At 42.5% G+C, this 11,484-nt stretch overlaps 1 protein-coding gene and 1 long non-coding RNA gene across 6 annotated transcripts in view; one reads left to right on the top strand and one right to left on the bottom strand.

Moving 5' to 3' along the window:
- The window catches only part of LYN (LYN proto-oncogene, Src family tyrosine kinase), a 51,901-nt gene extending 44,061 nt beyond the window's left edge, over positions 1 to 7,840 (bottom strand). The window contains exon 1 of one of the 4 annotated variants that reach the window (XM_027452248.3): positions 7,668 to 7,840. Coding sequence is in view for 1 of the 4 variants with exons in the window: in XM_072034596.1 (XP_071890697.1) it covers positions 7,482 to 7,515 (34 nt within the window). In the remaining 3 variants the exon portion in view is untranslated. Of the gene's footprint in view, positions 1 to 7,481; positions 7,552 to 7,667 lie in introns of those variants that run through there. The other 3 variants (XM_072034599.1, XM_072034596.1, XM_072034598.1) reach the window with 3 other exon arrangements.
- Positions 5,278 to 11,228, top strand: LOC113842864 (uncharacterized). 2 transcript variants are annotated; one of them, XR_003495697.3, is made up of 2 exons: positions 5,278 to 7,178; positions 8,364 to 11,228. It is a non-coding gene; the product is annotated as an uncharacterized lncRNA (long non-coding RNA). The 2 variants fall into 2 exon arrangements; XR_003495696.3 differs by lacking the exon at positions 5,278 to 7,178 and adding an exon at positions 7,879 to 8,010.
- The last annotated feature ends 256 nt before the right edge of the window (positions 11,229 to 11,484 follow it).

Below are 11,484 nucleotides of genomic sequence, written 5' to 3' on the forward strand. Positions count from 1 at the left end.
CGGCTGCTCATTAGAATTCATAACTTTTGTAATTGCAAATATGAAGTACGGAGCTCATAAGTAAGCCACATTATTATACCTTACCAAGCAAAAACACAACAGACAGTGCATGATCCCCATGGCTTATATGTAATTTTAGCACTCACGGTGACTTTAGCACGCAGTAAACTTCTCGAGCAAGAACTAAGAATAAATCAGTGTTCACAATTGCTACCTACATGTAAGTCCTGTTGAGGAAAACTGTAATGACTCCACAGTGAACTTACATTTGAATCCCATAGAATTAAGTGCTGTGCAATGAAGACACTTTAATAAATAGTAAGAATGCTTCATTGTTGAGAGTGCACAGGAAGTTCTCAGGACAACACAAACCATATGAGAAAAGGTGTAGGGAAGGACGTTGAAATCTCTGAGAGGTCAGAAATGGGGTTGATGCTGGGAAATGAATGAAGAGGGAAGACCAGAGCAACAAAGAGATAAAAGGAGAATGAAATATCAAATAAGAATGCACAGGATAACTAATGGGGTAGAGAGAATTACAGTCCCTAGAAAAGCACATTTTCTTAATGAGTGTGACAAGACACAGAGCACGTAATCAACACAACAGTCACGCCACTAAACCTGTACTCTGCGCTCAAATGAGTGCTCAAACACTTTTCTGTGTCTTACTGTACCAAACATTTTGATATTTTTTGCTTTTACCACAGGAGTGAGGAAAACGTAGCAGGAAAAGACTTCAGCTGTAAATAGTCAAATACATTACATGAAAGAATAACGTTCAGATCTCCGAGTCAAACAAGCTATTCAAATGATGATTTTTTAATTTTCTAACACATGTATCCAATGCTCTCAGACTTGCTTAAGTGCTCCATCTAGAGCAGAAATATCTCACTTGGAGGGCCTTTTTCCCAGTTGTCCACTCCACCAGCCAAATCAATTTTCTGTTGATGCCTGCACCACATAAGTTGGTTCTTCAAAACTCGTACTGCCTTCTCACCGCTCAAGTTTCACTTTCTGAAGGGACAGAACATACAGGGCATGTCGACACCAAGGAGTTCAGCATAGAAATCCTGGAACTAGAGTGGTTGCCTTAGCACCACAGGCACACAATACGAAGCCTTGGTTTCTTCATCATATGCTGATAAATCCACATTCAGCTGCACTACACCAATTGGATATTCAACAAGGGTCAACGTTGGCTCAAAAACCCTTCAAATGTGACACTGTACACCACAGAAAAGCCTCCTGTGTACAAAAGAAAAAAAAACTTGACCCAGGAGAGACAGAAGCAACATCACAGATAGATGATAGCAGACAATGAGGTAGGAGACAATTCACACTGATTATTTTCAAGATAGAAACTAACCTTTCTTCAAGTAAGGTTGAGGACACTGTTTTAAACCAAAGGCAGTTAGCAGTGACAGCTGGCTCTCAAGATAGATTGTATCTACACATAATACACATTCTAGATAGAAGAGTCTTGCTGGCCAACTAGAAAAGTACAGAGCTGCACTTTAAGGAGGCTTATTAAAACAACCTGAGTAATGCCGGGCTGGTACGCTATGGGACTTTACACCTCTCCAAGAGGCTGGAGGTACATATTTCTGGGCACACATTCCCTGATAAGGTAGCATAGACAGATTACAAAAGCTTATGCTCCAAATGCCTGTTTTGTGGAAAGGGAAAAAGAAAAAGTTGCTGCAGAGAGATCTAAATCAAGCGGTGAAATAAATGACTTAAACCACTGACAGTCCTGATGGCAAAGCTGGAGAGCAACAACAGAATAATGTTGGAATAAAAGAAGAAAAAAGGAAGCTGCAGTAGAAAGACAGTAGTACTGCAGCAGGAAAAAAGATTGAAATGTTGCTTTTCCCAGGAAATAGGGGCAAAAAAGAAAAAGGAAGACAGCACATTATTACTAATGGAAACATTCAAAGCAGTGTGACTCTAAGACTTCAGACACACAGGTAAATGTCACAGCAGAGTGACTGGAATTGTTACCAAGCAAATTAAGAGAGAGATTTCTAAAGGAGGCAAGCCCCTGATCAGGCCTAGTTGGAGTACTGCTGTCTGCTGCCTGCTTTGTAGGAGCTATCCATCAGGTTGTCTACATGCCAAGAGAAATGGGCTTAGTATCCACCTTATCATGGCCCAGAGCTCCTTCACCAATGTCAGGAGAGCTGCTTCAGTATCTCTCCCAGCTACTGCAAGCACAGCTAGAAAGCGGAGACAGCACAAAGACCTTGCAGGACAGAAAAAGGAAGACAAAGTGCCACGCTAGCAATAAAGTGGGACAGTTGCTTAAAAGGCAAGTTCTCCTACAACCCTGCCAGGCTATAATGCTTCTATCCAGCCTTTGCATAAGCTAGTAGATCTCTGGCACTGGTGGGTCTGTAGTTGTAGAAATGTACTTCAAATGCCATTTGCACACTTCGCTACCCCTCAGCTACACACTGAAATGACTCTCGCAATGTATTTTGAACAAACTGAACCCAGGACATCCAACATAGGATATCCTCTTTCTCCTGCCCATCCCCTTCCTGTGTGTTTACCAAAAAATTTCACTTCCTCAGGGGAGCTGACAGTAGTGCTGGCAATCATTTTAACTGTGTCCTCCAGCCATCTGCTACACCTAAATCATGGGTATCATTCAGCACTAACTGAAGAGGTTCTGAAATCACATCAAAACACAACGTAGGGTTGGGGTTGCCCTGGAGGAAACCAGTTTCTGTCCACTGGATATAATGAATAAAAGCCTCAGGATGCTGCTAAAGGATACCTGAATAAGCAGTTTCAGTAAGTGCAATAGATGCACTACTTCTCAGAACTTTTCCCACTGTGGTGATACTACTTGGAATTTTTTTCTTATTTATAATTTTTTATCTGGAGAGAGTAAAACTTAGTCATAGGTCAGACCTACTAACTTATAGATATGTTAGCATTATGTAGGAATTCACTCAAGCATACTCTTACCTTTTAATATTAATTCTGTTATAATACCCTAATAGAGTCATATACAGAAAGAACAAAACTGTTTATCAGCCAAATATACTTCTGCACTACCTCTTGGGCATAGTCTGAAACAGGCTATGCCCAAAAAAAAGCTTTAATGTAAGATATCATCATCATTAAAAAAAAAAAAAAAGTAGTTTGTGTGCACTTATCTGTACAAACTAAAAAAGCAAATGTAAAATAAGGCAGTATGTTAGGGAAACCACATCAGTAAACCCACTTAACAGGCTACATTTTTGTTGACGAACTTCCCGAAATGGCTTTCTGTTACACCAACAAAGGAGCAGTTGAAAACACATCTCAGAGAGGGCCCATTCCTTCCAAGCTTTCATCACGTACAGACTTTCAGTAGCCTGCTAAAACAGAGAAAACTCCAAAACCCACCATTCCAGAAGAGTAGCTGTATCCCACACTTCACCTTCAGTAGCTTACCCTATGGTAAGCTACTTTACCCTATGGTAAGCTACTGAATTTTTTAGTTTTAAGACCTCATGGTTTGCTATTACAGGCAGTTTAAAGAAAGGGCTTGGTCAGAAGAACGTGCAAAGTAAAATGCAGGCCCTTGCAAATTAAGTAACAAATTTTTTGACATACCAACCACAATTTAGACAGGAAGAACTAGCCTCATGCTACATGCAAAAATGTTCAGACTGTTTATCATTTTAGTACTTTGAACTGAGTGGGTAAGATAGTAAGCTGTGCAAACACAGGAACCAATTGGAGATACTTAAGATGCCAGCATTTGGAGAAAGATAGACACTGCTCCCCCAGGGTACAGCAAACATTGGCCTGAGTAGTGCCAATTTTCCATTTTTCCCCCACAGAAATGGGATCTACCCATACACCCTTCACCTTTCCTTCATGTCCTCCTCCCCCTCCCTCAGATAACCGCTACTGTCAGAATACCATCCCTCTCCCGATGTCCAGTTGGCAGAAATAACCAATCTGTTCACCTTCAGGAACAGTTCTTTAGGATACACTACAAACGCAACCATTTCATAAGTATTTGGAGAAGACGCTTCCAACACAAGATGAAATTCTGCCTTTACATTTTGTCCCATCAGCCCACGTTTTCAGGAAAGATGCCAAACCCTACCATGACAGATTCATCTTTAGAAATTATACCATATCATGACAACGTCAACAGGAAATGTATTTGCATCAGACAATAACAAATAAGAAAGCACAGACCTTTCCACCCTTCCCTGATGGACGACTGCCATTTAAACTAGGAACATACACAATAAGGACAGCTACACTGTATTTGCTTTTTATTAGTAGGAACTAATTTCTTTGAGAAGGTACTATTACTGTTTATAGTACGATGGTCTCCTCCTATTTGTATGCTTCACAAAAGGCTGTTTCCATACAAATGTAATTTTGTATTGTTTATCTACATAGTTTCCTGTGACATGGCTTCGTAAGTCGGGAAGTCTTTCCCTCTACGCTATCTTTAGCGCTCTTACACTTGCATGAAAGAGGTGACACAAGTTATTAAGCAGTAGGTAATTGACAGAAGTAGGAATATGATCTAGAAGAAAAAAAATAAATCTAATTGTTAGCTGGCAACAATTTACAGAACGAAGCCGCTGCTCTTAGAGATGGAAATGCTTTAAGGGTAAAAGAGTGAGTACTACTTAGCGGATTGGCATGATTTTGTGCAAGTATGTACATATCCAGCACCATAGCTCTATAAGGAGGTATCACCACTCCACACAACCCTGAAGATTCACAGCCAACAGATTCGTCTCTTGTCCCTTGCATTACTGCATTACATTTTACATGCTTTAGGGATCACTGGTACCATGGAAAGGCAACTCTATGCAAATGCATGTTACCACAGTCAGAGTGCTAAGGATCCTATTCTATACCTACTGCCCCCTGCCTCTTAATTTCTTTAAACCTTCACATTGTCCCTCATCTGCTCGTTTTCTGGATTCAACCTGTTTTGCAAAGAGCTGCCTTCAGAAAGAACTCCCTAACCCCAAGAGTAAAACTGGCTTTACTTTTCCCTGAACACAAGAAATAAAGTCACTACTGCCCTTTACTCAGCATATGCACATATGGAAAGAAGGAAAGACCTTGTTCCCTCCTCAGATCACCTAGCCCTTTGACAAAAATAAAAATTGGCTCATGGTCAGTAAGTTTCCACTCAAAAACCTCAAAGACGTTCATTAAGATTCCAAATAACATGCAAAGTACAGATAGGAAAACATCTTTTTGTGACGGAAACGGAATCGCATCTGAGATTAAACACTGCAGTTCTTAAACTTTCCTGAATAGCTACAGATAGGTCAAATGCTACTGGCACGCAACATAAGAAAGGCCAGGCATAGCATCTCGGGTCTTGTGAGACACCACACTGAAGCTCAGCTACTGAGCTGAGCCTGGAGGGCCTTGGACTATTTTCTTTGCATGTTTTAGGAATTTCTTCCCAGAATGCCTGCTGCTGCGTGATGCTATTTATCTTACCAGAACCAACAAGGTCATAGGAAGACAGCTCACTCCAATGATATAGATAAAACAGAGGGAAACAGTATATGAAAGAGCTTCTTATACATTCCTAAATACATGCAAGAAAAAAAATCACATTTATGGAAACTCCCTTGAAAGGGTAACATTAAAAGCCAGGGATATTAAATAATTACATGACAATAAGGTTTAACTTCATACGCGAAAGTTTCATAACTCATTGCACTGTCAGTAAAAGTCATTGTGCAAACTAGTCAAGGAACTTACGAGGAAAGGCGTAAGCCTTACTTTGTTCTCTGTACAGTTGTATAGAGAAGGGAAAAGAGGAAAAAAAAAAGAAACAAACAAACCTTATTTACTCAACAAACTACAGGAGAAAAGCAGAATAACTTCAAGTCCGCCAGCTACAGTACTGGGAAAAAAAGTTCATTCTACACAATTACGGTTTTAAAAAGTATCTCAACAGCATACAATTAAAATAGAACTTCATGTTATTAAAGCAAGAATTCATTTCTAGTCTGTAGCTCACAAAGCTAAACGGAGAAAGAAAAATGCTACAAATCTGGACGGAGAGAAACAGAATGAGAAAGCTGTAGATACCAGAATTCTCTAATTTTTCATCCTTGCCTAAGACTTCATAACATCCTATTATGGGTATCTAACTGATTTCTAGCTGGTTGCTACTTTTTCAGAGAAAACTGTATGATTTTTCTCATCCACACTCTCGGTGTTGATGGCAGTACACATTATAAAGATATGAAGTCCTGTCATAAGATGTAAGCAACACCTATTGTGTATTCAGTACTGGGCTGAAAGCAATTCACACAGTTTGACTACCCCTTGGACAAAACCAAGCCATGTTTCCCCAACATAACTTTGTAACTGCCCAACATTTTTATATTTATTTTTTTTTAAGGAAAATAAAATCTAAATCTTTAGTAATAGGCTGATCAGTATAGAATTATTTACCGTATTTTACAGATATTGCAACTAACATCAAGATATCTAAACTACGAAGGTCTTTCAGGTCATTTCCAACTCTGGTTTTAGCATGCTGTAATAAGACTGGTCAGATTGGGCTTTTTTCAGAGGTGGGAAAGAGATGAGGCATTGATTTCGGGTTTCAAATTAAACAATAGAACAAGAACCTTTGTGCTCCCTGTGTATATCCAAATGATCTGGCTAAACAAGTTTAAAGTGTTAATCTCTTCGGTCTTTAGTGCCAACAGAGGTCAGTGAAGCAGCGAGGTGAGTTCTTGCAAACCCATTTACTGCAGACACCAAGATGCAATTTCAACAGAAATTCCCAATGCAGGGGCTTTACTGAAGGTGTGGCATCCACTACGGAGATCCAGCCTGGCTTTTAGACCCTCCTAATGAAACTTAGGAGGAAACCCCTCACGACCATTCCTTGGGCATACAGCATCATTATGGCAACACCACGAGGCCATTTGCTCTTTCGTTTAAGCCGAAGCACATCGGAGCACCCAGTTAGGAGGAAGCTGCTTTAACTTGGAAGATGCTCCGGGAGCTATTCCCCTAGGAAAAGCAGTTAACGAGGAACAACCAGTAAACCAAGGCTGCTCCCTTGGCTTGAGACACCGACTGCAGCCTCGGACCAGTTAATTTGACACAGCACAGCACACTCAGAAGCCCTGAAGATCCCAACGCAAGCCGGGCAAGAGCAGCAAGAGGTGAATCATTCATTTTGAGGACGATAACCGCGGGTTTCTTTCTTTCTCTTTTTTCTAATGCCGCTTTTCCCGTGAAGACCCCCTCCAGTGCCCCCTGCTCGGCGGGGAGAGCCGCCCGCAGCGCGCCCCGTACCCCCTGTATGGGGTCGGGCATCCCCCGGTGGGGTCGGGCAGCCCCTTTACGGGACCGAACGCCCCCTGTACGGGACCGGGCACCCCCTGTATGGGGTCGAGCACCTCCCGGGCGGGCACCAGGCATCCCCCAGCGCTCCCAATTTCTCCCCCACCGCCGCAGCCCCTTACCACGACCGACCCCCGGAGCCTGCCCGGCGCCCATGAGCCACCTTCTTCCTCCTCCTCCTCCTCCTCCTCCGTGCGGGACGGGCCGGCTCAGGGCGGCGCTGCGGGGGGCTGCGGGGTGGGGGCGGCAGGGGAGGGGGCTCTCAGACGGGACGGACAGACGGACGGACGGACGCCGAAAGCACTTACTTGGCCGTGTGCGGGGGCTCGGTGGGCGGCGGGTGAAGTCGCCGGGGGTCTTGCGGGGGGGCTCCGCGGGCCGGGGGCCGGGGGCGGGGGGCTGCGGAGCGCGGCGCTGCTGCCCCGCCGGCCGGGACACGGGCGCTGAAGCCGGCGGAGGGAACTTGGCCCCGGTGCCGGCGCTTGGCCGGGAGCCCGCCAGCCTACTTCCTGCTGCGGGGTGCGATTTGCATAGGGACGGAGAGAGGAAAGGGCTCCCGGGGAGCAGCGGCCGCCCCCGCGGCGGGGGAAGGAGCTGAGGGGGGGCCCGAGCCACGGCCGGGGGTCGTCAGGGGCCGGGGAGCTGCGAAAGGTGCGAGGGGAGGGACGGGGTGGGAGGGGGGCTCTGCCCGCTGCCTCCTCCGGTAAGGGGCAGCCGGGGAGTGCGGCCGATGGAGGGGGTACGGCGGGGCTGAGGAGGGTGTCCTGGCCGTAAAAAAAAGGAGTCAGCTTCTCTGGAACCTAGCTGGGGAACTTCTGGGGTCCGTGGGTTGGAAGACCCACCAAGCTGGCTTGGAAAAAGCAAAGAACCAGTAGATAGGCTCAATTTATCTTTGATTAATTCATTATTATCATCATCATCACCATCACATCATCATCACCACCACCATCATCATTATTATAATCATATTAATTTTTTATTTTATTTTATTATTTTTTTTAAAGGGGGGCTTGCTGGCCCGTTGGAAGGCGAACTACAACCTCATGCATCAGCAAAACTCCAAACAGGAAGCAAGAGCGTGCGGACAACGCCTAGAGGATGCAGCTGAACAGCTCGACGACAACGGGAGCCGAGGCGTCATATGTGTACCGCCAGGCCACCTGGACGCGTTCGGGTCGTTGAGGTTTCAAAGGCAGAATTTCAAAATACCCCTGAAGTACCCCTGCATCCTTTTCTGAAAGCCACCAGTAAGACCTAATTAGCTGGGAGCTGGAGAAGACTGAGGACATGGCGAGGACTTCCATCAGAGCATCCATGAGGATGAAAATAGCTCGATGCAGCTCACAGCCTGTGAGTTTAAGAAAAGAACCTGAATCATTCCCAGGAAAACAAACTCTGCCAGTAGGACTTTGGCATTGATTAATGGGCTGTCACACAGAGTGATGTACAATTGTCACAATCGTAGCATGTGCTGCAGTCTTCTTTCTAGGCTGTGGCTTGAGCACACAGGCCACTGCCTTGATCCCATAGAAGACTCCATCTGTAGAAGCACTAAGAACACGATTTGCCACATTTCTGAATCAGGTCCACATGTCCATGTGTATCTGTAGAGCTCTGAAAGGTGGAGGGCAACAGCTGCTTATCTTCTTTGAATTATACCATCAAAGATTAAAACAGTGTCTTGTAGATCTGTTACTAAAAATCTGGTAAAGATTTTCTCCCCTCCCCCAAGACACTTAAAAATAAAAATAAATAAAAAAAAAAAAACCTTTTTTTCCTATGGAAAGTTGATATGAAAAGGAAATGTTTGATTTAATTTACATCGTCTTTGGGTTTGGGGCATTTTTTAGGCTGGAAATTTGAATTCCAAAAGTTTGTGCAAAATAAGCTACTTCTGCTTATTTTGCTCTTGCTGTTGCAGAGGCTCAAGAGAATGTACTGCTCGGGTCTCACGCTTCCCTTTTCCTCCATAGGATAAGTTCCTTGATCTTCTGTCTTGGAGAGGAGAAGTGGTGCACAGAGCCCACATCTGTATTGACCTTCCTACTTTCCTGTCTCTTTTCTCTCTCCGTTATCAAGCATTCTGCTTGGTTTAAAATCCACGTTCTCCTACTAAAGCATCAGGGTAAATAAAGCAGAATTGAGTTTTATAAATGCATAACAATCTAGCAGCCTAGTAAAATACATTTTTTCCTATAGTGTGAATAATTCAGAAGAATCAAAGAAGTTCTGAACTAAACTCAGTAAGCTGCTGAGCAATATTAGATTTGGAAGGCACAGCAGAAATCCATCAGTTGTGCCCTGAAAGAGCTAATATGAAGAAATGTTGGAGTAGAATAAATATTGCGCTTTATATGAAGAAAAAAAAAATGTTGTTAGTATCACATAATATAAGTCACCATTTTATGCATCTTTATTTTTCTCTGGTACAACCAATACGCACCAAATCTACCTTGGACAGCATAAGCAGGAAATGAACTCTCGCTCTCTTTCTCATTATATATTCACCAAGAGGAAAAAATAAAAACCCAGTTCCAGCCTCCTCTTACATCTTTAGAGCTACAGTTAGTTACATGTTTTTAAATGTCTTTGTGTTTAGATGAAGAAAGTTGGGTGATTTGAGGAATGTAAAACAAGAGTTGAAGTTTCCTTTAAGCCTATCACTGTAGTGAAAGAAGGACAATGAGTCATGTTAGCCAGCTACAGTTTATTACTCAGCAATAGATTTTCTGCTTTGGGCAGGCTTAACTCCAGACTGTGTTGCTACTACCGGATCAAACAGGGCTGCAAGAAAGTTCTCCAGTGCTGAGGCCAACTGGCACTGTAACAGTCCATGTCCAAACTGTTAAATTCTCTTGCAAATTCTCTGCAAACTGGTGTTTGAGTAGTTGCTGGCCTGTGTTAATTTCCAGATCAGCTCTGGAAACTTTTGGAGAGTGATAATTGGCTTGGGTCTGGGGTCTATCTCTTCTGTAGACTCAAAGCTCCAAGGTCCAGGAACGTTTCCTCGGTCACTGATAAATACTGGCATATACATAGCCTATAGACTATGGAGCAATCCATGTTTTCACCCATGAGGTGAAAACAGTCACAGTCTGATCCAGTCATTATTTGGATTGTGTCCAGGCATATGAGGTGGCACAGAATTTAGGGGATAATGGCTCGGGACAGTAAATCAAATTTTGTCACAGACAATGCAAACACCATACTTCAAAAGATAATTTCTCTCACTATGCTTTTGCATATTTCTTTGTTCCAGAGTTTCTGATTACTTTCTAGAATATGCCTGAACACAAAAGCAGAGCAGAAATAGAAGAATGCTAGTTAGTCATGAAACCAGAAGTAGAGCATCCAGAGCAGTCATTTGAGAGATCCCAAGGAACATCCAGGTTCACTCAATGGAAAATAAATAAATAAATAAATAAATAAATAAATAAATAAATAAATAAATGAAAAAGATCTCTTTGTTCAAAAATAGGCTTATAAAGATGTAAATTTTGCATAGAACAACAGAGAAAGAGAGATCAATGATACATGCAAAACTAAAACATGAAATCATCTGGCTTTTCAGTCTAAGCTGGTTTTGGAAACTTGTTCTCATTTTGTTGACAGCAAAATAGCTTTTCTCTAGAGATTCCAGCATTTACGTGCTCACTGCATTGTTTTTCTGTATTTTATTTCTTCCTCTAGAGATTATCATTATGTAGCTAAAGTCCAAATTGTTAACCTGCTTTGTAATAACATAGCAATTTTTTTAACAAATAGTGAAAAATGGGATATAAGAAATGAGATCCAAGTCACATTGTCATTCATTACAAAATGTTGGGGGACAAAAAGCAAACAGAAAATAAAAGCAATATGTTTTGGAATTCATTTTGCAATGTTCATTTCTTATTATAACTCATGTTTGTAGAGAAAGTTATACTGGCCTATGTAAGAAGAACATTTTCAAACTTTATTCTAATAAATGTGCTTCTCTTGATAAAGACTTTGCTTCTCAAAGAAAAAGACTAAAAGGAAGAAATATCACGTTCAGGTATGAAGCAGCAGGTTAAAGCACTCTGGTGGATATTCTTCAGTTCCTATTCTTGTTTAGTTTGAAGTCTAGGAAAATAATTTTTGCCA

The sequence above is a fragment of the Anas platyrhynchos genome, chromosome 2, assembly GCF_047663525.1.
Source record: "Anas platyrhynchos isolate ZD024472 breed Pekin duck chromosome 2, IASCAAS_PekinDuck_T2T, whole genome shotgun sequence".
NCBI classification, from domain to species: domain Eukaryota; kingdom Metazoa; phylum Chordata; class Aves; order Anseriformes; family Anatidae; genus Anas; species Anas platyrhynchos.